We start from the raw sequence: 25,852 nt of genomic DNA, 5'->3' as shown, positions 1-25,852 counted from the left end.
TTCTGTTGAGACTGTGTTAGGGGACAAAGAATACCTTCTTGCATCCTCATATATGGAAGTTTTATGCAGAAGCTTGACGACCTGCCTGATGGGACTAAGTAGTGCCAAGAACAATAGCAGATCAGAAAACTGTTGCACATGCAACTTTGTTGGGACGTTATCTTGCTCAGTCTGTCTCTTGCGTCTGCTGCCATTTATTTGCACCAACACCGTTGAACCTGATTCACAAATTATTTGTGCTTTCTAACGGACAGATTGAGATCCCTAAAGTCTAAATGACTGTGACGAATAGTCCCACTATTTTTTGAGTGGTGTACAGCAGTACAGCAGTGTTAGCTGTATGCAACTGTTGATCCTGTAAGATGTACTCTTGTGTGACTGAAAGTTTTTCAGCCCGAGTCTTCGTCTACAAGAATACATTTCTCTGTTTGTGCATTACATGTCACATGATCTAAATCAGCAGTCTGTGAGGAACAGCCGTCCTCAGCGGGGAAATGTTTCAAACTGTTCACACCCACATACTGAACACTCAAAAGCATTAACCCCCCCACCCCCACCCCTCCTCCTCCATAAACCCACCCGCTGTCTCCCTCTGTTTCCCTCTCGCTCCTTCGTCCTGCCTCCACCTCCTCAACCTCCGTCTCAGATGAAGATCTGTCAGCGTCACATGCTGAGCGAGCCGCGATCAGACGCTCTGAGATGCAGAGTCTGAGAAAGTGTTCAAAACTTTAAGCCCTGAGTTTAAAAAAGAGAATGTACCGCAGATTGAAGATCACAAAAAAATGAGTGAATGGCTGTTCATCAATATTTCATGAAGAAAGATGATGTGAGAGACACGAACTGACAGTGACTTTAACCAAATATAGCACCTCATGTGTTATGCATCAGCAAGCATGACAGGTGACGCAGTCTCACTGCAGCTGAACGACACTGAGGTGACCACAGCCACTGACCTCTATAAAACAGAAGAGACTCACTTAAATGAGAGTCTTCTGCATGAACATTCATGTTCTCAGTTTACAGTCCGTTTATCTGTGTGGCTCTCACGTTGACCTGTAAACAAAGGCATCAAAGAAGAAGGAGCTCCGTGTCGATACCTGACTCCCCTCTGTGAGCTTTGATGCTTCACTGCAAGATCTCCCACGATCCATACAGTCTCCGAGTGGACTGGAGGAGGAATTAATGGTCAACTCCTTCTTATTGAACAATGGTTTAACTGGTAAATAGCCCTATTTCTAATTAGTTCCCACTGGGGAATTGCACATGGGCAGTATGGGAGGGCATAGGTCAGTGTGTGGGAAGTTATAGTTTCACACACAGAGGCCACTTCCACAGTGTTCATAACCGTAAGAATAAACTTAACTACGTTGGCTTTGTTCTTAAACATTGAACAAACTAAAAACATTTCACTGCATTGCAGAGGGGTTGCAGATATTTACTGGCTCTTCTCAGACCAATGCTTGCTGGTGGCATCACCTGCAACTTATATTTTATTTTATCACAGCATGCACACTTTCCACACTCTTGTTAGATGACTACAATGAAAGCATGATCAATTAAAAACCTAAATTTAAGATTAAAACTGATGCACTGATGCCCTCCAGAAAAGCCTTTATGTCGAGTGCAGGATCTATCCCTTCAAGTCAAACATCTGTCCATCAAACCCATTGCACTTGACACATTACAGACTCTTAAAGTTGTTATTTAATGCTGTACACTCCAGCAGCATTTTCCCCTCTGCGTCTCCTTTTGTCACAAAAAAAAGCCCATGATTTTCCTCACCAGCATGGTCCTCTGTTGTCATGGCGCCAGTCTTTAAATAACAACCTGCATGGCTTTCATTATTCTGCCTCAACGAAGACATTTACTGTTAGTCTGGACTCCCACACTGAATGCACTTAGCGGTTCTTTATAATGCATTTAATACAACAGAAAAGGTTTTTTTTTTAATCCTGTTCATGTCAGAAGCTTTATCAGTACATATGCTTTGAGGTTTTGAAGAGTTTGAAATGTAGGGAGGATAATTGTGTGATCTGAAACCTAGTCCCTGTGTTGTACAATTAAACATCCACCCTTGTATTTATTAAACATGTATGTCACTAACTCAGTGTGTTGTTATTGAGTGACTACAGAGCCTGAGTATGAGTATGTGGGCTTCTATACATAACATCTCAATGTGAACAACCTGCAACATTTAAAGACAAAATCTGCACATTTACTGAACCTGTGTTTATTTGTTGTATTTTACAAAACGCTCTGAACAGCATCATGAATCATTAATAGCTCACAAAGTTGGACCTCTTTAACTCTTGTTGCTCACATTCTGCATGTAAATGTTTTGTTGTTGTTAATTAATCTGTTCAATTGACATGATGAAAGTTTACTGAGAAGGAAGCAAACAAGTGGTTTCCTTGTTCCCTCGGTCCTACAGTGAGGGGAATAATATGTCAAGAGTCGGTAGGTTTAATCAGTATATAAATCAATATTATATCATCTGAATCCAAATTTGTTATCCTTCAGATTTTATCCAAGGCAATAGTTTTAACCTTGATCCCATTACGTTTGAACAGCTGGGCTCAGAATGTTATTTTAGACAGATGATAGATAACTTCAGTTGAGTCCTTGAGTTGTTCCTTCAGAAGCCACTCACTCATAAATAAGGCTGTTTTTAGTTTTTGTGGCTTGTATTGCTCATAGTACATTGTCAGAGAAATGTCACTTGATGTCACTCTTACTATAGTTCTGTTTTATGATCAGAGTGTGCCCTTTAAGCAGTCTGTTGTTACTGGAAATCCCAGCACTCGATCAAGGTGAACTACACTTCTCTGCTCTGAAAAAAAAAGCACCTCCGTTTAGGTCTCGACTTCGCTATGAAGTGAGAGACGAAAACACTTCAAGAATGAAGTGAGAAACCCTTCACACTCCAGATTCAACAGTCCTTTAGACGGCTAAATTATTGATCTTAAGATGTAATGTGTGAAAGGCGCAGGACGGTGACCTTTGAGTCTGGTGTGATGCGGAGCGAGCACTCAGCCTGGCCCGCTCATTGATCGCTTTGCATTCCTCCTCAGCCCCTTCTCGCTCACAGCTGGTCCCTCCGTCTCCTTCTGAGGGGCAGCTCGCCTCTTTCAGACAATAAGAACGCTGGAGACCCTTTATATCTATCTCTTTCATTTTAGCCATCGCCTCTTGCTCAATAATGCATGCTCTACCTGCAAAGGCCACTGCTGCAGGGGGTGAGGAGGTCGTCCTGTCAGGTGTGTTGTCTGAACATAAACTGACCTATGAGTAGAAAGTGAGAAAGGATATTTAGTGCTCTGAATGTCGTTGTTTCTTCCTGCATTAACAAATTGAAAAGTTTAGAAACCAAATCAAAGGCGTTGAAGTCCTCTGGATCTTCTTCTGCTAACGCCGGGGCATGCGTCTCTCATAACTTTATATTTCTTAAACTCAGCTGAGTGTAATGTGTAAAGTGTAATGAGTTCATTCTTACAGAAATAAGTAAGGTCTTTTTCATTTTTCATTTATTTCATTTATTTATTTATTTGAACAGGGGCAGTGTTCCACCTGCAGTCCCTGCTTCTTGTACATAACAACGTAAAAGTGTACGTTTTGTAAATTGTCTTCAGACTTGTTATGAATTGATGCTACACAAATAAATTCATTGTTTGACATTCTGTTCTCTACACCTTCTAATTATTGTTGAGGATATGATGAAAAATCAATATATGCTTGAGCTGGATTCCCATTCAATCAATTCCTTTCAAATTACTTTTAAAATGTCACAGACTTCAGAGCTGCTACCGTTTTCTTCCCCATGAAGGACGTGTGGGATCGGTTTAGTCTGTGGTGCACTTTTGGCATCAGAAATGTTAATAACTGAATTTTGATCTGCTGAAATAAATGCTGCTGAACAAACAATGACAATGAAAAAACTTACAATGAATGGAGATTGTCGTGGAAAGCAGATGCAGGTTTTAGATTTCTTTTTGACTTCCACTTTCTATTCATTCATGTCCAGTTTTCCTGAGAATAGAAAAAGGTAAATATTATGACTTTGGACAAGGCTTTAGTCTTCAGAAAGTCCTATTACACTTCATGCCACCTTCACCCATTCATGCCTCACACACACACACACACACACATACACACACACACACACACACACACACACACACACACACACACACACACACACACACACACACACACACACACACATTGAAAGAGAAGTTTGGTCGAGAAGTTCAGTGATTTGCTCAAGGACACCTCTGACTGATGCTGGGTATCGAACCTTTAAACATTCACTTGAGAGATGAACACTGACGCAGACAGTCCTTTCTTACTTGGTAACATGTAATCATGTTTCCTTGGCAACGATAAACATGTTGTGTCTGTCATGGCAGCTCGGTAATGGCAGCCGGGGGTAACCCTAACTTTACCAGGCTGATAATCTAATAGCTGTAATTATGTGCTTGATGTGAGCACAGAGACTCAAAAAGACACAAAGGTAATATATCAGGCAGTCTACATATACGTATTGCTAGCAAAATAGTTTTGCTGTATTAAAGTCAATACCAGTGTTCACTTGAGGATTCATGCAGACTTGATGTAACAGGTTGAAAAACTCTGTGGGAAATGATGACTGTACTGTAAACTTCGAGACAAGCTCTCCTAAAGTTCACTTTAAACACTGCAGAATTTAAATGAGCTCAACAAGCACAGTTGTCAGAGAAGAGCTCTTTCCGCTCTGAGCAAACTGCTGAAATTGCTCAAAAATATTCCCATAACTTCATCTTTGGCAGTTCTATAAATTATATATTCACAAATGTGTACGTTTTGGTTTGAAAATGAAATTCAGCAGAGATTCGTCTGCTTGTAATTCTATTCCCCTATCATTACTCGAGATTTCTGCTTTTGCTCAAAATGTATTCAGTCTTGATAATTGTGCAAACACTCTGTTCCTGCACAGAAAACCTCCCAGTCACAAACTAAGTCCTGCAGGAGAAGGGGCGATGAAAGTGGAGGGTTAAGTGGGTATCTGTCCAATTTGAGTTCAGCAATGAACGAAGAGGACAAACCTAAATTATTCACGTGCTGACTACCTTTTCATTAATCTGGGAGAACTAGAAAGTACTTCACCTCTGCAGAAGTTAATTATAGCTCCTGAAAAGACGTAAAAGGTCTCTGTAAAAGGATAGACCAAACTGCTGAGGCTCAGAGCAATATAACGCTTAGGTTCCCTTCCATTGAGGTCCTGGGCATCTTAAAGTATTTACACATGAAAAACAGAAATTTCAAGTTAATTTTTTCTGTTTTATGGAAAACATTTCACCAAATGAAATATATACAACAAAAACCACAAATCATTAAGTTCAAGCGCTCAATTCTGTAAAGGACATTTCAATAAAATTCACAGGTTCTTTTTATTTAAGGGACAGTTGTGTTGTAGTGTGTCAAAGAGTTTCAGTTGATTTAGTTAAGCTTGTTGTACACTGTATGATTTTAAACTGATTCAGACGAGATTTTTGTAATTCAATTGTTAAAGTAATCTGTCGACAAGTGTAGCTTTTTCCGTTGAACTCTGTTGAGCATCAAACATGGGACCAACTGGCGGACGTCTACTGAAGATAAGTATCCTAATTCACTCATATGACTTAACGTTAACAACTCTTATCTTTACTTTAAAAGTTAAAATTCCCCGAAGATAATTCTGTAAATATCACATAAATGTGCTGGATTTCATCTCTGACGTTTGATCAATCATTGAGTTCAACCTGCAGAAGTCCTCCACCCAATCCTCTACCTCCATACCTGCTGCCCCCTTCAGAATTAACTGATTAACACGTAATACAAACTAAACATTATATTAAAAAAAGAGCTGGATGTCATAATTGGTAGTTAAGATTATTTGTTTTTGAAGACATTTCCTTGATCTTTACTGGACTCAACATGCAAACAAAGACTGAACACATCTGCATTTACAGGGCAACCGGTGTGAGATGAAAAAACCGCAGTGCTTTGTTTGCTTGGTTCTATTAACCCCAGCACAGCCTGGGAAACCGTTCACTGTGATTATACAGTAAAATCAATGTGTGCAATCGATGTGCTTTTGCAGCACAGCATCTTGAAGAAAACCTTTTTGTCCCAAAGCGCTGCAGAGGCTCCTCTTGTGATTTTGAGGTTCAAAGTTATTCAGCGGCCGTCGTCCTCTCGTCCCTCTGTGTTCTGAGCTGTCTCGTGTGGCTGACTCCCCCTCAGACGGAGAATTGACAACAGCTCGAGGATTCACTTCACAGAAAGAGTCCCCCCGTCCCCCTAGCTGAAGCAAAGATGACAGGGCACAGAGTCCGCTCCCTCAAAAAAACCACCACTCTGTCATAGAGCTAGAGCTCTGAAGGATGTTGATTATGGGTGTTAATTATCCCTGATTGACAAGTAACTGATTACAAATACTCAACTTACTGTAATTCAGTCATTAAATTATTGCTTTGTATTATTTGTAATCGCCTGAGAATAATAATAATTGTGTTTTTGTTACCTAAGAATTATTAACTTTATATCTTCAGGGGGAGAAGGTCCATTTTAATACATCAACATTTTAAGTGTACAGCTTGGCCTATAATCTCATGTTAGATTATGAGAACTTGTATGTGTTTTCTGAAAGCAGAGAAGACATACAAGAGGTGTGTACAATCTGTAGCAGAGCTGAAAATTTAATCTGAGAGCAGCCGTTATCCCTGAGATATTTCAGCTAACGTGGCTCTGAGGCGTAAACGTGAAGGTCACCTTGTGTGACACTAAATCTCTAAACAGGCAGCCGTATCACGTTATTACAGCCATGATTACTACAGTTGTATCTTCTATCCTGCGGAAGCATTCCTGGACCAGGACATCCGGGTGACCTTGGTGGTATAGATGAAGGGATTGTTTCATTGATGATAGAATAATAACACACTCTTTGTTTTGTCTCTCCTGTCTCTTACACACAGTAACAGCCACTGCAAAGAGAACATAAAACGTTCTTGGGAAATGGTGAATGTCCACTGTAATTCCCTCTCAGCATCTTTATGGCAATCTCAGCCACAGCTTCACAAGTATCTTATTTATCCTGCCATTTCCGAAAGAGCTCATATAAGCTGAGATGGTTCAGAGAGGGGGCAACACATTGAGAAGCATTTTTTCTATCTCAGTTCATTTCAGAGCTTTATTGTCCCTGGACGGGAAATGTACTTTCAACAGTGGACAAAAAACACAACAGATAAAAAGACATATAGGGATAGTGCAACACAACCTAAATGGGTACAACCAAAAAAAACTTTAAAAGAAATTTCACTGTCCGTTAAAAGTTTCACAGGAAATGTAGCAATACAAATAAAGTGCTGAAGTGCAGTCAAGGTTTAAAGAACATTAAGTGCAAAGTTTGTACCTGTTGCTCTTGACCCTGAGCAGCCTGTAGCTTCAACCAGAGACATATCAATTCCTCCAAAACAGGTCAGAGTTGGACAAGATTGACTTTGTCTCCTCAAAGGAGATTATTCTCTGAAATGGTAGAAGTGAGTGTGAGAACAGATTTTGAGCCAATGTTTGCCTTTTAGTCACTCAAATGAATATTGACCATTAACTTTCAAGCATTCTGACACAAAAGATAAAAATGCATAAAAAAATGCAAGATATCTATTTTTTTCCTTTTTTTTTTCAAAAATACGAAATGAACATATATATACACACAACTCTCATATAAACAACTCCTGAGATTTTATATAACCACTTGCTATTAGCAATATGCAATTCCATGTTCCCTGTATTCTAGTAAAACACACCCACACAGAACAGGAGGGATTACTGCTGGACCAAAGTGGGAACAAACCTATCATTTAAGGAATATACTCATTCACTTTGTCGCAGGTTTTAAATACCTCTGTTTAATTGCTGTATCATGACAGGCTAATTACCACCATCATGTCAGCCATTCAAGGGGACTAACAGGCCTGAACAGCACCTAGCATTTTGATGTCTATCACTGTGGTTCTACTGAGAAATGTGACGAGCAGGTTGGCAGCAACATGATGGGAAAACAAAATGAACATGAGAGCGTGGTTGACAGTTTCATATAAGTGGTAAATAAAAAGAGGGCATGATGTTCTGCTTTAAATTCAGCTTCTGTCACAGTTGTTCCTTAGTCGCAAATGTACTCCTCACACACTGTGCACGACCACACTAACACCTCCATGTGTCAGCTGTTTAATGGTGTTATCAAGGTTCACACACAGGCTTTCAGATGACAATACTGTGCAACTCTATTCTTCAGCTTCTGTACAATAGTTGTCATATTGTGAAATTCTAGTAAGAACCGCTTATAGACGGTGATAATAGTACAATTTTAAGTAGTGTAAAAACACAAGTGTTAGCAAATTATAATAAAGTGAAAATACATTCAGACCAGAAAAAAAGCTCATTTACATAAATGATTTTCTTTTCATTTGTAGAGTATCCCTGCATGATTACAAAGGTTTTTATGAGAGTACAATATTTCAGGCTTTTGAAATAGAAAGCCTGATTGTAATAATGGTGATTTTACTGGTGGTCTCCTGCACATTAATATACACTACAGAGAAGCAGCTTTATGGTATACAGGTGTTGATTGGAGAAGGCTACATTACACCCAATTAAGAATCAGTCAGATCAGTCAATGTCTGTGTTTGGTATCACCACAAATCTAAGAAATGTCCATAGTTCTTTAAATGTCTTTCATGGATTACTCCAAATACAATTAGCTTTTTTTCTTTCATAATTCATTCATTTATTCATTATTATTATAAAGGCATTACTGCCTGGGTGCAAGCCTCAAGAGTACGGCGTCAGTACAACATTGTACTGCCATCTGGTGGATACAACACAAATTGCAAACACTATCCTGCCAAATTAGAAAAAGGTGCTATTTGGGTTCAAGTAGTTTTTAATGGGGTTGAAATACCTTTTAATTTTACATTTTCGCAAGGAAATATCTTATGTTTACTCAAACAAAACTTAAACAAACTTTAACATCATTTAAAACACATGGGCCTATTTAAAGTTCTTGCAGACTGAACACATCTTTGAACGTATTTTCTTTGTGTCGTGCATGCATAGGAATAATTGCCTCGAATACTAACAAGCAAATGTTTTAGAGAAAGCGATTATAGTGTTTTGTTCCTGCCTGTTTATGTATCAATGCAGTGACGCATTCAAGCGCTGCAGCAGTGTCGTGATATATGATTAAAAATTTTTTAAATGCAGCCAGGTTAAAATAATAATAGCCTAACATTTCAATGCATTAGTTGTAAACCCAGCTCGCGCACACTCATGCACGTACGTCAGTCATTGTCATGGAAACGGAACGGTGACGTGACCTCAGTGCTTCAGGTCTTTCAACACTTTTCATTTGCACTTGGACTTGACACGAGTTGATGCAAAATCTTTCTGCAGGAAGTTGAACTTTTGGAGAAGTGATCGTCTGAAAACTTTTTGGGGAGAACTGCACGCACAGAAAGCCGAGAAGAACTTTTTTTTAAAAAAAAAAGAAGAAGAAGAAGAAGGTGATAGTACTTATTAGGATGGCTTTCTACGGACCCTTGATGGAGGAGTACCTGCAGGCCAGAGACAGACTGTGGCTTCACTACTTTGGTGGTAAGATATTAATTTAATTTTAGCCTGAACACACGATTGATTGATCAATTATTCTTTTTGTCATTTTGCCTGTAAAATAATAATAATAATAATAATAATAATAATAATAATAATAATAATAATAATGAATGTAAAGATTTAATCAATCTGTGAGGGTTAATTGAGAAGTTAATTGAAGCTCTTTAGGGAACTTTTTTGTTTGTAAAATAAATATAAATTGGGAAATATACATATTCTACTGGGAAATGTTTATAACGTGTTAACATAAGCTGTCTTGATTTAAACATAGTTATTTTGGTTTGTTTGTTTGTATCAATATTTTGGGTAATTAAATATGGCGACTGAGCATTTTTTTTCGGATAATGCTAAAAATGTCTTTTTCTTGGTTGCCATGGAAACGACAGAACGTAGTGGAAGCTAATGTCAGCACGTGCTGATGTAAACAAACCAACATCTGTGTCTGTGCATACATGCGTTTGATTTACCAAAATTCGCTTCAGCTAGAGATTTGATCACTTCTTTTAGTGAAAATATTAAACAAACACATGTTTCATAAATAAAGATGTGAGTCAAAAACTGTTCTAAGTTACTATTAAATAGATAAAGAGAGGTCAGTCTCCTGTTATTAGACCACTTGTAGGTCTACAATTGTCTTCAGTCATTTAGTGCCACTGTTGGTGATACATATTTTTAAATAAATATGTTTGAGGATTATAATGTAATGAACTGTTACTTGTATACAAACAACCCCCAGTTTACCAACTTTTACTCAAGTAGAATGAAGAGGTCTTAAGACTTTAATGTTACCATACTTTCTTTAATCTACAATGTTTATGCCATATGGTTGCTGCTGCCCAGTACTTTGTCTTGTGCTTTTTATTCCAGAGTCCCTACTTAAATTCATTCTGTGTAATTTCTCATGTCTATAGAGCAGTTAAATCACTGTAAAGTACAGAATGTGACTTCTTTCAAACATCTTCATCCTCAGGTGGACTCTTCTGGCCTTTGAACAACTTAATCGAGCGTCCCATCGCTGTGAGGCCTCAGGAGATTATGGATTATCCCCCACCGGCCCCTGCTGACGAGGAGGAGGAGGAGATCGATGTTGTGGGTCTGGACGAGGAGGAGGGGGAGGAGCCTTACAGACCTGATGGGGAAGGTAAGTGTGATGATGGTGCTCAGAAATTAAACCTAAATGAAGTTATTGTCCTGAAGGCAGTACGTTTCTTTCACATCACGTGATCTCCTGACTGACTGAAACAGGGCCTGCTTTGTGTTCACACAGATGAAGAAGAGATGGATGTCGCTGGTCTGGATGGCGAGGAGGTGCTGCTGGGCGCCGAACCTCGAGGAGACGACGGAGATGCTCCTCACAGGTTTGATCAGCCCGACATCAGGAGAGGGGAGAGAGAGGAGGAAGTGAATGATGCCAGAGCTCCCTCTCCTCCTCCGCTGCATGAGGGTCCTCCTGCTCCCCCTGCTGACCCTGCTCCAGCTTTTGCTCCTCCAATTGCTGCTCCTTATGTTAACCCCTATGCTCCTGCTTTTGCCTACGCTTATGCTCCTTATGCTCCTGCTTATGCTGCTGTTAACGCTCCTGCTTTTGGTTATCGTTATGCTCCTCTTGCTTACCCTTATTTTCCTCCTTATGATGCTCATCCTGCTGATCCACCTGCTGATGCTGATGACACTCCTGAGTTTCAGATTCCTCAGCTGGAGCCTGAGACCGTCGGACCCCTGTATGAGGAGGAGTGTGCTGAACTCTTCTACACCGTCGACTCTCTGGAAGAAGACCCTGCATCTCCCTCCACTTCTGGCACCTCCAGTAAAAAGGGGAGGAGCGAGAGTGAGGAGGAGAGCGGCTCTGCTGCCAGGAGGCCGAGGTGGTCTGATGACAGCCACTCTGACTGACTCTCGTCTCTCTTTCTCACACCACAGGTTTCTCTCCAAAGGATGCTGCAGTGAACCTGTCTTCTTCCACTGATGACTGGCCTCTGCGTCTGGCAGGACCAGTGGTTCCAAGGACAGCTCTCGTGTCTGGCAGGGCTAAAGACCCCCTGTTGTAGAGTCCTGGACCAGGGGGCCTATCTGTACCATCTCCACTTTTTTTGCACTGCGGTGGATTGACTTTTCTTTCTTTGATCCTGAGAGCGGGTCTTTGCGTCTGGCAGGGCCTGTAACACTCCACTTAGCCTTTGCGTCTGGCGGGGCTGCTTGTAACCTTTGCGTCTTGCAGGGCTGGAGAGGACAGATGTGTCTTTAGATGGATTTGATCTCCCTGGTCACAGCACCAGACTCTTACTGAACGAGCAGTGACTGGAGTGCACGGGGGGAGAGGAGACGAAAAGGGAAGCTGCAGAAACAGGAAGAAAACAAACGTCTTTTTTTAAACAGGAACTAAAACCACACTGATCTGCTCTGCACCAGCACAGGTTCGGGGTCAGAGTCAGAGCTAGCTCATAGAGATAAAATACAGATAGGAAAGGTAAGTACACGTTTCTGACATATGGAGAAAGTGACTCGGGATAGGTAAGATTCAACTCTGGAGCTTTGATTTAAACGAGTGTCAGTTCATGAATCACTACATTTTCAATAAGAAACCAATTATTTAATTTGTAGGCTCTTAGTCCCCTCGTCACTATTGTTTCAAAGAGGAATACATATTTTCTATTTTTTTAAAATAGGCTGATTCACCTCAGTGGATTAAGGAGCGGTTTAACTGAATGTTAAATAAAATGTTAGAAACAACATTATTTTTAAACAAACAACAACCTACCTCTCTTCTAAGATGGACAAATGTACTTTGTCATCATGTTTTAGTATCTAGAAACTTAACTCTGAACAGGCCGAGATGAAAACATAAAGACGGAGAAAGTCATGTTGTGTAAATGTAATTATAATCTCAAAGATAACTTTTGGTTTTATAAAGCATGGTTTCACTCCTCTTACTTCACCTAACAAGCTGTGTCCTTTAATGTATTTTTACTTGTTAAATAAGAATATGTAAAACAATTAGGATGCATGTGTTCTTCTGTAAACTGCACATTGCATGCTTTCTCCGAAGGCACTGTCCTTTTTTTCTTCCCACCCTGGAATCATTTGTTCAGCATTTTAAAGTTGAAATTAAATTAGAAATTTTTCTTCTAATATTTTTTACAGAGACCAAAGCTCCTGAAGAACATCCAGACGTTTCCATGACAACAAAGAAGAAATGCTCTTCCTGGCGAGATGAGAGGGGTGGCCGACCACGAGACAGTGAGCAGCAACATGATGGTGGCTTCGTGTGCTTCAGTTCACAAAGTAAGTAGCATTTTAAAGGATAATGTCTATAGGATAATAGGACAATACAGTATCTATCTATCTATCTATCTATCTATCTGTCTATCTGTCTATCTGTCTATCTGTCTATCTATCTATCTATCTATCTATCTATCTATCTATCTATCTATCTATCTATCTATCTATCTATCTGTCTGTCTACATCTTTGTAACTGCCATTTATGACAAAAAGAATCATGATGAAACTTCAGTCCATTGTGTATTCACGGTTTGTTTCTGATTTCTGAAAGGACTTCTTGAGTCTTCGTTTTCCCTGGAGCTCCTGAGAGTGGACGCTGATCAAACTTCACACAGACGACAGCACAGAGCCAGTTAGATGTGAGGACGCTCCAGCACCACAGCAGTCCTCTGAACACACTGAAGCACTCTCAGCTCCAGACTGTGTCCTCTCCCAGTAAACCAAAAACTCAGACATTTTAAAAGATCCTGTGTTATGTGAGATCCTTCAGACTTTACAAAAGTGAAAGTCCAAGGTAACATGAAAGCTGAATTGGTGTCACAAGAGTTTCTTTGAACTGGAAGGAATCACATCAGAAATGTGTTTAACTATTCGGCGAGGAGCAAACAGAGAGATGTTGTCATTGAGGTATCATTAAAGAGATGGTTTGTCAGAAATACAAACAGACTGAAAAATATTTCATAGATAACAAATAAAGTAATTTTATCTTTTAGTTAGTTTATACTGAGATCACAAAACAAACCATCAGCAAGAAGTTTGACTATTTCTAAACAAAATGTTTTTCTAATGGCTGTTACAGCTTCACCTTGGTCCATGTCAAAGAAGTTTGCAGTGAGTGCACAAGAATTTCCACTAAAAGCATCAAAGTGACTGAAAAGAATCTGCAAAAAAAAAGATACAGGCACAAATTCTATGTGTAACAAAGATGGAGAAGAAATGCTTAAACACATTGCTGTTCAAAAATGTAGGGTGGAGCTATAAATGTAGCATGTAGAAAATGCAAAGGACAGCAGCATAATAGTGACAACAAATAAGAAGAAAATCGATAATAAAAAGCTTCACTTTCTCCAACGTTTTCCCTTAAAAGATTCACTTAGATTCACAAATAAAACTGCAAAAAGCTCTGTACAGACGATGGTTGCGGAGGATATTCAGCTTGGATGTAAAAGATGACTCCCACCCTTTAAATGCTGAATCTCAGCTCCTTCCATCATGATGTATACCATCCTGCAAAACTGAGAGATACAAGTCCAGCTTTGTCCCAGCCGCCATCAGTGAGATGAACAAGAAATATGCTGCAGCAGTTCTTTGGGATTATTTTTAGTATATTTTTTGAAAATTTATTGATTTCTGTTTTTTTACTCAACATGATTGACTGATTGGTCTTTTTTATTATTTGTCTTATTCTTACTGATGAGTTACTTTATCGTGGTTTTACTAAGGGCCTTTCACTTTAGTTTTAAGTGTTGTTATCACTTCATCATGTTGTTATATGTAAAAAGAGTCAGACCCACTTACTGTAATCCAAATTTACCTCCAGGTACAAGTGACCTTAATTTACTTTACCTTACACAATGGTAGCACCTTATTATGAAAAGTAAACATTGTACGGCTAAAAGCACTTATAGACAATACAAAATGATTACCTGGCCAATACCATAATACAGGCAGCATCAAAAAACACAGTTACATGTCAGCAACACAGAAGCATCAGTCACTTTAAAAAACAAAACAAATGTTGGCTAAGTTAGTGCCTTATTTATTTGTGGTTAATACAAGCCCAAGCACAAAATCACAACAAATATGTAAGAAAAATATTTACTCAAGCTTTAGTATTCAAATATAGTTCTACCAACAACAATACAAATTCAGTCTTTTACTTAAAAACTCAAATAAAGTAACCGAGCTCCGACAAGCTCAACGTGGTTATCACGTTTGACTACAGTACCCAGCCTGCATCACTGGCTACGTTTGTTGACGTGATTGGCTGACGTCCCTCCGCCCCTGATCCTGCCTTCCTAGCATGTTTTACACTGCAGAGGAGAACAGAGAGCTGTAAACAGCTACTGAGGACTTTGACGCTGTCAGAACATTTAACCATGGCGATGAACAGAAGCATGAGCTGCCGCTTGTTTCAAAGACTTTATGTTTTTACAAAAATGAAACCGATGCAAACATGCCTGTATGCGCACAATCAGCGGCTGTATTCCGGAGCTACGCAAAAGGAAAATGAATTTGAAGTTAGAGAGTCGGCTTTACCAGCCACCAACTTTTCTGCGTTGCTGAAAAACGGATCAAGACAGGTAATTGTGACTAACAGACACTGCCTATGAGTTGTTTATTTAATGAGGGAATAACTGGTGTTACAGCTAACCATGAAGCACATGTTCAACCAATTTATGGAAATATTGAAACAGTGATCAGATGTTCTATTTTAGATCAGCAATAAGATCCAGATCTTTTAGCTTCCAAACGGAGCTTCATTTTATGATCCACATTAGAAATGTTTTCACTAGTAATTAATTTGTGCATATATGCAATAGATGCAATAATATTAGATATTGTATTATTTGGATTATACTCAGTCCCATTGTTTATAGTATACCATTGTTATACTCAAAGTTTGTTTGGGATGTGAAACCTAAACAACAATCTATTTCATTTAATTCTAATGACATAAAGTGAGATTGATTTTTATCCTGCAGCATTTAAAGTCCAGCTCAGCTTAAAGAATTCTTAACATGCTTTTCTCTTCAGTAAAGTCAGATGTTAGAGGTTTTTATTTCACATAAAAAAAAAACATTTGGTGGTACTTTTTTTTTTTTTCATTCTTTTTATTCGTTTCCCTATAAACAACAAGACATCTCTGGTCATCTCAGGGTACCAGAAAGGCCTTACCAGCTGTGACTGACTCAACATTAACCTCAGTAAACTCTTGACAGTGGATTAAAGTGGATTTGTTGGTTGACACAAAACTGTTCGAAGACACTTTAGAAGATTAATATCATTCTAATATTCTTTGTCGCTGATATAAGTTGGTATCCTCAGTATCTGGCTATACAGTTGGTTTAACCCACCAGTGTCATGTTTACCTGGAGGCTGATGACCTCTGACTTTACTGCAGCTCACCATTGACAGTCAAAGGTCAGGAGGAATACATTTAACCATTGACTCTGACAGCCGCTCCCTGTCTGTGACAGTGAACGTCCTTTGAATCACACTGTCAGCTGAATGTATCTTCCTTCATCGAGGTGCAGCAACATTCCCCCCCGACACACACACACGCATTCTAATTGGAACATTGTGTAACCCTGGTTTACCTATCGAGTTATGTAAGTCTACATATAGACTGATCCCGGGAAACCGGAAAACCTTGCATTTAAAGAGACGTCAAAACAGAGCGCTCTGAAAGGCTTTCGTCGAATTTATTTTGATTATTGGATTGTTATATAATGTATTTCATTATTTAACATCTTCATGTCTTTGTTTGTATCCCTACTTGTCAGCAGGGTTTTAGTGTGATCCCTCCACCCTATTTAGGACTTTATTTAAATGTAGCTGTGTTGTTTTTTTGGATGGAAGTCGAAGTGTAGACGTTCATGCACAGCCACTGATCCAACATACAAGTACAGGCAGCGTTGGTAATTTTCTCCAGATACACTTTTTAAGATTTGGTTTAAAATTGTCTTCAGGTCATCTGCACTATGTTGTAGCCTGTAAAAACTCTGCGCAATGTCTGCCATTGAGGTTATCAATCTGATGAACCAATCCCAGGGTGACAAAACGAGTGACAAAAAACACAAGAAAAACCAAAATCCAAAAACTACGACGAGAAACACAGGGAGCAGAGAGATGAACCACATACCAGGACAAAAGACAATAATCCGACCAGAGACTCAGGGAAAACACAGAGACTAAATAGACATGGGGTAATCAGACGCAGGTGAGACTAACGAGACAGGTGAGGACAATCAGGGTAATCAGACAGGAGGGAAACACAAGGAACAAAGAACACAAGTACAAAGTAAAACTCAACACTGACAACACAACCAAAACCAGATCTACAAAATAAAACAGGAAACACCAAAGACGAGACTTAAAACACAAGACAGGAAATAAACTAACAGGCAACATAGGAGGACACAGGGAAACACACTCAAGACTAAAGTAAACACAAGACTATGAAACATTAAAGCAGACAAGGGAAACAATCAACACCAGGAAACAAATAACACTAAGGACAGAATGAAAACTAAAACAAGATAAAACAGAACCAAACCATGACAGTTATCTTACCGCTGTATGAGAGACAACGTAGTTTCTACACAATACAATGCTAGTTTATGAACAATACCAATCCTGCCTTTAAGCCTCAATATTCAACCAATAATCTTCAACTTGACATTTAATAAGGGTAAAATAAATGTAGGAACATTTTGTTTGATTAAAAAAAGGAATCATGTTCACTGTCCTCTCTTGTCTGTCCCTGAGTGTCACTGTCCCGTTGTCTTTAACCCCAGGAGACGCTGGGAGACGGCGGCATTCTTCCATTTTCAGCGTTTTTGACGGACAGCTTTGGCCGACAGCACAGCTACCTGAGAATCTCCCTGACTGAGAAATGCAACCTGCGCTGTGAGTACGATCCAGTCTATGTATGTTCCCACTGGAACATGTCACAGAATAAACTGGCTTCTCAGTAAACCAGATCTTCTTGTTCAATCAAACACAAGTGGCTCTGTCGGTACTGACACCAGAGGTGGTTAAAAACTTTGCTTCCACTGTTGATTTATTATGACCGCCACCTGCAGATACTTTCTCAGAGCAGTGATCTGATGTCGGGTCATTTATCACGTTTTCAAGAGCAAACCACAATATTGTTGAGTAAGCAGACGGCGTACCTGAGCTAAATAAAGCAGTTTGTGCTCTAATTCTGTGTCCTCCAACGCTTCAGTGGACTCACCTCAGAGTGTTTCAAGATAATCCTCTGGTGATTTGTAGGTTAGGATTCCTTCAGTGTTTATCTTTAGAGAGGTTTTTAATGGGTACTAAATGATCTGAGGCTGTATGCTTCTTCTGTTTTTGAACATTTATTTATTTGGGTAACCCGAGTGTCTATCCGCCCACAAAATGTGAAATAAATCCATCCAGACCTTTCAAAAACTCCACCTCCAGCCAAGAGCAAAACTTTTGCCAAGGTCTGCCATTTTTATTCTCGCTGCAGAGGAGTGACGTCTCCGGGGAAATCTCGGGGGGGGGGGGGGTCAGTGGATTTAAAGAGACACACACCAAAACAGAGCGTTCAGAGAGAGCTGGTTTTTACAGAATCACAAACCTCCTTTGGTGCTTCATTCATGTTATGTTTGGACCAAAGCACAGAAACACAAAACATATATGAGTAGAGTTTTTCTTTTTACAGTAGAAACGTTCACAGCTGCTAATATCCTCGTGGATATAAATAAAAATGTTTGAATGAATCGACCTGTCTCAAGGTAAGAAAACGCTTCTTGTGCTGTTGTTGTTGAAAAGAGCGTTGATTTTTCAGACAGAGTGGGATGATATCCCAGGTCAACGTCATGGTTTGCTGACCGGGTTAAACGTTAGCAGTGCCTTCAGTCCTCCCTGCACGTTGATGTATCTGTGCTGAATGTACTGACACACTGCTCCGGTCGATTCTTCCAAAACTTGTTGATGCAGGGAGCCATCTTTGAGCATCCTCTTTACATTTGACCGTCTTCCACTCTTCAGGTCAGTACTGCATGCCGGAGGAGGGAGTGAAGCTGACACCCCGGGGCCAGCTGCTGTCCACCTCAGAGGTGCTGACTCTGGCTCGCCTCTTCGTCCAGGAGGGGGTGGAGAAAATCCGCCTGACTGGAGGAGAGCCTCTCATCAGACCTGATGTGCTGGAGATCATCGGTAAGGAGCTTGTCCAAAATGAGTTTGTGAGCGTCCTTCATCAGGCTGATATACTGCGAGGAGGTAACAGCATCTAAGACGTGGTTAATCAAACATGGATAGAACAGAGCTTTGAATAAGGATCATAACAATCAAACTCAGGACCTGTGATTAACTGTGCGGCTGTAGCTCAGTCGATAGAGTCGTCATCTCTTGAACGGAAGGTCGGGCGTTCATTCCCCAGCTCCTGCAGCTACATGTCCCATGTGTCCTTAACCCCGAATTGCTCCCACTTTGTAAGCAGCATGTGTATGAATGCGATTAGTTACCGTGGTGTGTGTGAGACCATTCAGTGGATATATCAGTGTTCACTATCTAAGGTCATCACATGATTCATTTAATATCCCTGCTGAGTGCACGATGCATCTACTTACAATTTGCATCACATTCTGAAGAAGAAGGGAATACTCACGAGAGCAGCCTTAAACACTAATATTCATGACCAAAGCCATGTGCTGTGACCACGCTATAACATCTTTGTGTGAAGAGGACCTGAGTCTACCAACGGCCCCCCTAAAGATCAGCATTCATCAGGGTGTCACATGTCAGACCTCTGCTGTGACCTCACATGACCCTGAACATTTAACCGTGGTGAAACATTCACATGAAGTGGAAGGAGATGGCAGAGTGCTGAGCTCCTGGCTTTGTTGGTTTGATGTTCTGACGTTGGGAGAAAATAAGTGGAGTGGAAAACAACGGAGAAGTCCGGCACAAAATGAGAAATATGTGATGTAGGATTGCTTGGTCATAATATCATATAATAATAATAATAATAGTAATACATGTCATTCAGTTAAACATGACTTGCAATTCATACAACTTACATACAGTTAATTTCTCACTTTTTTGATTAGTTGGGATGTTGAAGTTAAATCCTGGTGTATACATTAGTCTTATTTGTAGCTTTTATATTTTGTACATGTTTAGTGCTTTTCTTCTGTATTCCATGTTATATTGTTCTGTTACTAACATTGTGTGTTTAATGTCCTGCTGCTGTAACGCAACAGTTTCCCCAGCTTATGATCAATAAAGTACATTTGTCTACAAAAGTAGTAAAAAAGCACATTTATCTATTTTCTATCTAAATAGCTGAAGAAAAGCAGCTTAGGTTTATTTTTGAGCTTGTGGTGATGTTCTCTCATGGACAAAATAAAACAACCATCACGTTCAAAAGGAAACACTGAATGCAGCACGGCATGCTGCACAGTGATGCTCTAGTTTACCGTCTTCTCACGATCGTGGGGAGACAAACTCCAAGCTAAAATGGACACTCGATTGATTGCCCGGCTCTAGCTCAGTCTATGGATGACTTTTATTGGTCAGTCACTCACGGTTGACGTAAAGCTGCTGCCAAATCAGACATCAGGCTGCAGCAGTTAAAGCAAGCAGTCCAGGAGGGAGTGATATGTGGGACATCTTTATTTCTGGAATATAATCTAACTGATTCAAATATTGAGCATCACAGTTTCCTCTCTGTGCTCACCCTCTTCCTCCTTTCTCTGACTCCTCCCTGTTCCCCTCTCTCCTCTGCGTCCACAGCAGAACTGAGGAAGCTGGAGGGCCTGAAGACCATCGCAGTGACGACCAACGGCATGAACTTGGCCAAGCTTCTGCCTCAACTTAAAGACGCGGGACTCGACCTGATTAACATCAGTCTGGATTCACTGGTCCCGGCTAAATTTGAGTTTATTGTGCGGCGGAAAGGTACTAAAGACTATGTGGGTTCATGTCATGGATGCGTTTAAGCGAACAGTGTGCACAGGTGTGAATGTTGCGGAAGCGTAACGGGGTACAAAGTGATCCTGTCTGTACCGTCTGCAGATGTACGAACAAAGACGCAGAGTGTAGACTGAAGAGGGGAGATGGTATCATCTGAGCCAGCGGGGGAGCGCTGTGTAAATGTGAATGATCGGGTTGCTACATGGAGTTCCCGCTGTGCCGTGCTTACGTAATGCGAATTTACAGATTGGGACAAGATTTAAGATACTGCACTTTAGTGAAAAAGAAGTCTGAGAAGGGCGAGAGTCGGGCCCAGTGAAGCCAGTAACTGAAGGAAAGAAAAGATGTCTGAGTCAGACTTAAGTCGTCATTTTTTCATGTTGTGTTTTTTAAAAGGTTTAGCAGATGTCCAGCCTGTAGGCTTAGGGAATCTTCTGTCTTAGTGAAAAGTGTGTGAAGGATTTTAATGACATGACTTTGAGGGATTCCAGTGAAACAACTACACACCTCCCTGAAGAGAAGTTTGTGGCCAGTGTCTGAGATAATGAGTTCTGTAGAAATGACAACAAACAACAGCTGTTCAGCAGGCTGCTCGTTAGAGATTGTCTTTAGCTCTTTACATGTCCGTGCAAATCCTTAAAGGCAGTTATCAGTAAAACTAAAGCCGACATGTCTGACTTTAAAGATGACAATGTGTGATAAATATTTAAATCTGATTTGTTCCCAGGTTTCCACAAAGTCATGGAGGGTATTGACAAGGCCATCGAAATGGGCTACAACCCTGTCAAGGTGCTTGGTTTATCTTTATACAGTTGTTTTTTCTTTAAGTGTTTATAATTCTTGGATCTGTTTTTGCTTGCATAAAATTTCAACCTTGGTGTGGTATTTGCAAAAGGATATCTTAACATGTAGGAAGGTCGTGAAGGATGAGAAGAAGGGTGCAGTTGTTTAAAATGTGCTCCTCATTGAGCTGCTGTGGTGCGCCGCCCTCTGCAGGTGAACTGTGTGGTCATGCGAGGCCTGAACGAGGACGAGCTGCTGGATTTCGTGGCTCTGACGGAGAAGAAGCCTCTGGAGGTGCGCTTCATTGAATACATGCCCTTCGACGGTGAGTGCTTACTCAGTCATTTTTATTCATCACTTACATATTGCTCGGATATTTCAGTATGAATGCAGTATGGAGCAAAATGGTATACTGATCAGTTTAGCTTTTTAGGATAATTTCTTCAGTGGGTGTTGTGGGTTGTAGTCTTTTGTGTTATTTTTGAATGACTGTATAATCTGTTTAAGGTGCACTTTAAACACCTATTTTTCCAATATTTTTAGAAGTTGGCTGCGTCTTATGCAACGGTGCGACCAATATGCCACAAGGCTATAAAATGCTACACTGGATCGATGGTGCAGCATTCACCATCACACAGCCTGACATGATTACAGATACATCCCCATTAATAGTAAAGACGGTGACACAGACCAGTCTGACTTTTTCTCAGCTTTTTTTTTTTTTTTGCTAACGAGTCACTCTCTGTAACGTGCCAAGGCTAGCTATTTAAGTCAGTATGCAAGAAATGAAGCCAGTCCCCCAGATGACTGGGGTAGATCCTGAAGTATGGACTGATTCAAAAATAGACTTTGAATCCATGCATCCAGAATCGTTTTAAATTGAAAATTATTTTCTGGATTGAATCATGACCCAAAGAAGGGGACAGTTAGTAAAGTTAAACAGTGACCTACAGAGTTGGGCACAGAGATGGCAAGCTGGCGGTCTGTGCTTCACTGTAGGCTGAGAGCTCAACTACCGTACTGTAGCTAGCAGGAGTGAAAACTGATGGAAGTTAAAGAGTGACACGATAGTTGAAACTTGTTTTCTCTCTGAGAGACATTAAAAAAGGTTTATACCGGATCCATTTTATTTCAGATTTTAACAGTACTGTAGATGCTTTTTTTACAATTTATTTCAGTCAACAATGAAAGTGCGCTCTTGTGATGTAGAAGGGATTAACAGGGCTATAGCTAGCCCTAGCATCAGAGTAGCAACACATAGTCCATGTCAGACAGACGCTATTCACTGAACAAATGTGTGTTTGGAGGAGAGCGAGCTGATGTGCACAGACTGATTCAGCTTCATCCGTCAGTCTGTCCTGTACACAACTTGGCAGACGCTAGATTGTGTTTCAAACGTTGACATGAGGGGATTGTCTTCTAAGCGCAGGGCCTCATCCTCTCCCCTACAGGTAACAAGTGGAACTTTAAGAAGATGGTTAGTTACCAGGAGATGCTGGATCGCATCAGGCAGCAGTGGCCCGACCTAGAAAAGCTACAAAGTGGACAAACAGACACAGCAAAGGTCATCCAACTATACTCCTTAACTCAAATACTACTTGCTGCAAAGTGTGCGAAAACACTGCCAAGATGTGTTTTTTAAGATGTATCATCTCATCATCAGTTTAAAGTTAAAAACAATCACAATGACATTAAATAACTTTTTCACTCTCTCTTTTTTGAACAATTGAAGCCACTGTTAACGGTTTGACTCTCCTATTGCTTTTGAACAGACGTTTAAAGTGCCGGGCTTCAAAGGTCAGGTTGGATTCATCACCTCAATGTCGGAGCATTTCTGTGGCTCCTGCAACCGTTTGCGCATCACAGCAGACGGCAACCTCAAGGTAAAGCTACCGCTCTTTTGATGGGCGCGTAACCAACGAAAGTCCACCGCTCAGTTAACTGCTCAAAGCATGTCGGGATACAAAGATTTTTAACACCTCCTCCTGAAACCTGTCGGGTGCTGGATTTTAATTCATTCTAAATTTGAAAGTTGACAAGCAGAGGTGGAACGTCATCGTTTCGCACTATGAAGTGACAAACATGTCACGATCATATCAGAGTTGATCTATTGGCATAAAAGTAAAGTGGGCAGGACTATTGGACAAAATAGCTGATTTGATTGGTTCAAGAGGTCCAAGTATTTATTTTTCAATGATACAGCCAACATTTACACCGAGGCACATTTTCTGTCTAAGATAATCTTACAGCCTGTCTCACAGGTTTTTGTACATATTTGTTATTTATTGTCTGTCTTCTTTCAGGTCTGTTTGTTTGGGAACTCTGAGGTGTCCTTGAGAGATTTCTTGCGCTCAGGATCATCAGAGGAAGAGCTTCTGCATGTCATCGGAGCAGCAGTAGGCAGGAAGAAGAAACAACATGCAGGTAGACTTCAGACACACTGGGGAAGGAGGAAACTTCCACATTATAGGAAATGTTACTATAATGTTATATTCTTCTGTTTGCCGCTCCAGGAATGTTCAATATCTCCAAGATGAAGAACCGGCCTATGATCCTCATTGGTGGGTGACATGGCTGTACGTACAAATCTCTCACACTCAGATTTTTCCTTCAATGCCCCGCAGGGATTTTCTGTGATAATATAGATATCTGTATCTACAGCTCCTTCACTCTGACATATAGACAATCAAATGTACATAGAAACAATGACAGATGAAATCTTGAACTTAACCATACAGAACATCTTTGAAATCTTATGGTTACATGTTTGATACTGAGCTCTATGATTAGTGATCTATGGGTTAAAAAAAGCTCTAGATTTACTTCAGTAGATGTTTCAACATGCTGCTGAGACACTGGCTCTCATTTCTGGCAGGCTCAGTTATTTTAAGGGCCTGACAGTGATACTGTTCTACTGCTGCCTTCATAGTTAGTTGTAAGTCCATAAGTAAGGTTGTGGCAGCTATTTTTTTTTTTTTTTTGAGAACTTGCAAGATGTAAAAAATTAAAAATAAATTAGCGTGGTGGGGTGCGTCTTGGCCTTGTGATTAGTTTGTGCACCTAATTCTTGAAGCAGATGACCTGGGGTTCAAATCCACCCATCTGAAAGCAGATATAATCAATACAAACAATATACCAATACTTCACAGATGCTCCTTTTTTTAACAGGTACCGGATTCCAACCGCCTCGGTCACAAGACAGCCAGAGAGGTTTCCCCATTGTCTCCCAGCTCACAAACAACACCATCCTCTCTGCAGACACAGCTCCTCACACGAGTGGCTCAGGCAGCAGGAGAGTCCCAATGAGAGAAATGGATTTATTGTGCCTTCCACACTGCACACATTCAATACAAGGAGATAGTTTTTACTCCTCTAGGACCCAAATGAGTGGGGGAATCCATGCCTGTTCAGAAATGAACAAAGAAACACCTAATGTGACGGAAAACATCCAAAGTGAGACACTTCTTCCCTCCTCTGAGATTGCTGATGATCTCAATTTCAGTCAAACTGCAAATTCAACTTCCTGCACAAATATCAAAAGAAGCATTAATGAAGACTGTCTCAGGTACGCAGAAGCCAGGAGTCCTAACGTTCTGAACAACAACTTACTGAGGACCCTAGGAACACCTGTTTTTTGTAAACTAAAGAATGTAAAGCACTACAATGTTAGACTGTGCCATAATGAAAGCTCAAGTCAAGACCTTAGTCTGAAACTCCGACAGTGTGTCAGTGATCAGAGTAGGTCAAGCACAAATGTCTCCAACCCTCATCACAATGAAACCGCTAAAGCCCAGCTGACGCACACAGACGCCCAGGGCCGAGCCTCCATGGTGGATGTAGGGGGGAAGAATCCCACGCGGCGAACAGCGTCAGCCAGTGCCACCGTCATCCTGGGCCCCATCGCATTCCAGCTGCTCAGGGACAACCAGCTAGCTAAGGGGGATGCCCTGGCTGTGGCTCAGTTGTCTGGCATCATGGCTTCCAAGCAGACGTCAGCCCTCATCCCACTCTGCCACCCGCTCCCCTTGGACCACATCTCGGTCACCTTTCACCTGGATGAGCTGCAGCACGCTGCGGTCATCACAGCAACATGTCGCACTACGGGAAGGACAGGAGTCGAGATGGAGGCCTTGACTGCAGCTTCGGTCGCGGCGTTGACCCTCTATGACATGTGCAAGGCCGTGAGCCACGACATCGTCATCACAGACGTCAAACTGGTCAGTAAGACAGGCGGAAAGAGGGACTTTCATCGTCCCTCCAGACCTTCCCCCTCAATATGAAGTCTGCATGAAGGAAACTGAGAATCAATGATTTGTCATCAACATGAATAAATGAACCTTTTTCACTTGATCTGATGTATTTTGTACAAACTGAAAGTAGCAACCAGAATATTAAAAAGTTGCAAATTGTCTTCAAATCAGCACTTTTATA

At 40.7% G+C, this 25,852-nt stretch overlaps 3 protein-coding genes across 5 annotated transcripts; all 3 read left to right on the top strand.

Annotated features, from left to right (window-relative positions):
• The first annotated feature begins 9,367 nt into the window (after positions 1 to 9,367).
• Positions 9,368 to 13,629, top strand: LOC306840551 (uncharacterized protein). 3 transcript variants are annotated; one of them, XM_079369918.1, is made up of 5 exons: positions 9,370 to 9,669; positions 10,658 to 10,828; positions 10,955 to 12,154; positions 12,829 to 12,969; positions 13,239 to 13,629. In XM_079369918.1, exons 1-3 carry the CDS (start codon positions 9,597 to 9,599, stop codon positions 11,578 to 11,580), a joined length of 870 nt encoding a protein of 289 aa, XP_079226044.1. In that variant the 5' UTR covers positions 9,370 to 9,596; the 3' UTR covers positions 11,581 to 12,154; positions 12,829 to 12,969; positions 13,239 to 13,629. The 3 variants fall into 3 exon arrangements, with proteins under 3 accessions (XP_079226045.1, XP_079226044.1, XP_079226043.1); XM_079369919.1 differs by having other exon boundaries at positions 9,368 to 9,666; positions 10,955 to 12,969; XM_079369917.1 differs by having other exon boundaries at positions 10,955 to 12,969.
• A 1,305-nt stretch (positions 13,630 to 14,934) lies between these two features.
• On the top strand, positions 14,935 to 24,747 carry mocs1 (molybdenum cofactor synthesis 1). Its single transcript, XM_079369906.1, has 11 exons — positions 14,935 to 15,270; positions 17,488 to 17,599; positions 18,713 to 18,880; positions 20,459 to 20,623; positions 21,366 to 21,427; positions 21,635 to 21,746; positions 22,873 to 22,985; positions 23,194 to 23,304; positions 23,725 to 23,845; positions 23,935 to 23,997; positions 24,590 to 24,747. Exons 1-10 carry the CDS (start codon positions 15,067 to 15,069, stop codon positions 23,988 to 23,990), a joined length of 1,224 nt encoding a protein of 407 aa, XP_079226032.1. The 5' UTR covers positions 14,935 to 15,066; the 3' UTR covers positions 23,991 to 23,997; positions 24,590 to 24,747.
• Positions 23,990 to 25,838, top strand: LOC306840548 (uncharacterized protein). Its single transcript, XM_079369914.1, has one exon. It carries the CDS (start codon positions 24,571 to 24,573, stop codon positions 25,699 to 25,701), a length of 1,131 nt encoding a protein of 376 aa, XP_079226040.1. The 5' UTR covers positions 23,990 to 24,570; the 3' UTR covers positions 25,702 to 25,838.
• Positions 25,839 to 25,852: the final 14 nt, after the last annotated feature.

This window comes from Symphodus melops, assembly GCF_947650265.1.
Source record: "Symphodus melops genome assembly, chromosome: 19".
Classification (NCBI taxonomy): Eukaryota; Metazoa; Chordata; class Actinopteri; order Labriformes; family Labridae; genus Symphodus; species Symphodus melops.
The sequence above is the reverse complement of the archived record's forward strand: the minus strand, read 5'-3'. Positions and strand labels throughout refer to the sequence as shown.

Coding starts and splice junctions, on each gene's coding strand:
- LOC306840551 (XM_079369918.1), top strand. CDS start 9,597: ATGGCTTTCTACGGACCCTTGATGGAGGAGTACCTGCAGGCCAGAGAC. Junction 9,670..10,657: donor GTGGCTTCACTACTTTGGTG/GTAAGATATTAA, acceptor CTTCATCCTCAG/GTGGACTCTTCTGGCCTTTG. Junction 10,829..10,954: donor TTACAGACCTGATGGGGAAG/GTAAGTGTGATG, acceptor GTGTTCACACAG/ATGAAGAAGAGATGGATGTC.
- mocs1 (XM_079369906.1), top strand. CDS start 15,067: ATGGCGATGAACAGAAGCATGAGCTGCCGCTTGTTTCAAAGACTTTAT. Junction 18,881..20,458: donor TGATGTGCTGGAGATCATCG/GTAAGGAGCTTG, acceptor CTGCGTCCACAG/CAGAACTGAGGAAGCTGGAG. Junction 23,305..23,724: donor CAGCAGACGGCAACCTCAAG/GTAAAGCTACCG, acceptor GTCTTCTTTCAG/GTCTGTTTGTTTGGGAACTC.
- LOC306840548 (XM_079369914.1), top strand. CDS start 24,571: ATGCTCCTTTTTTTAACAGGTACCGGATTCCAACCGCCTCGGTCACAA.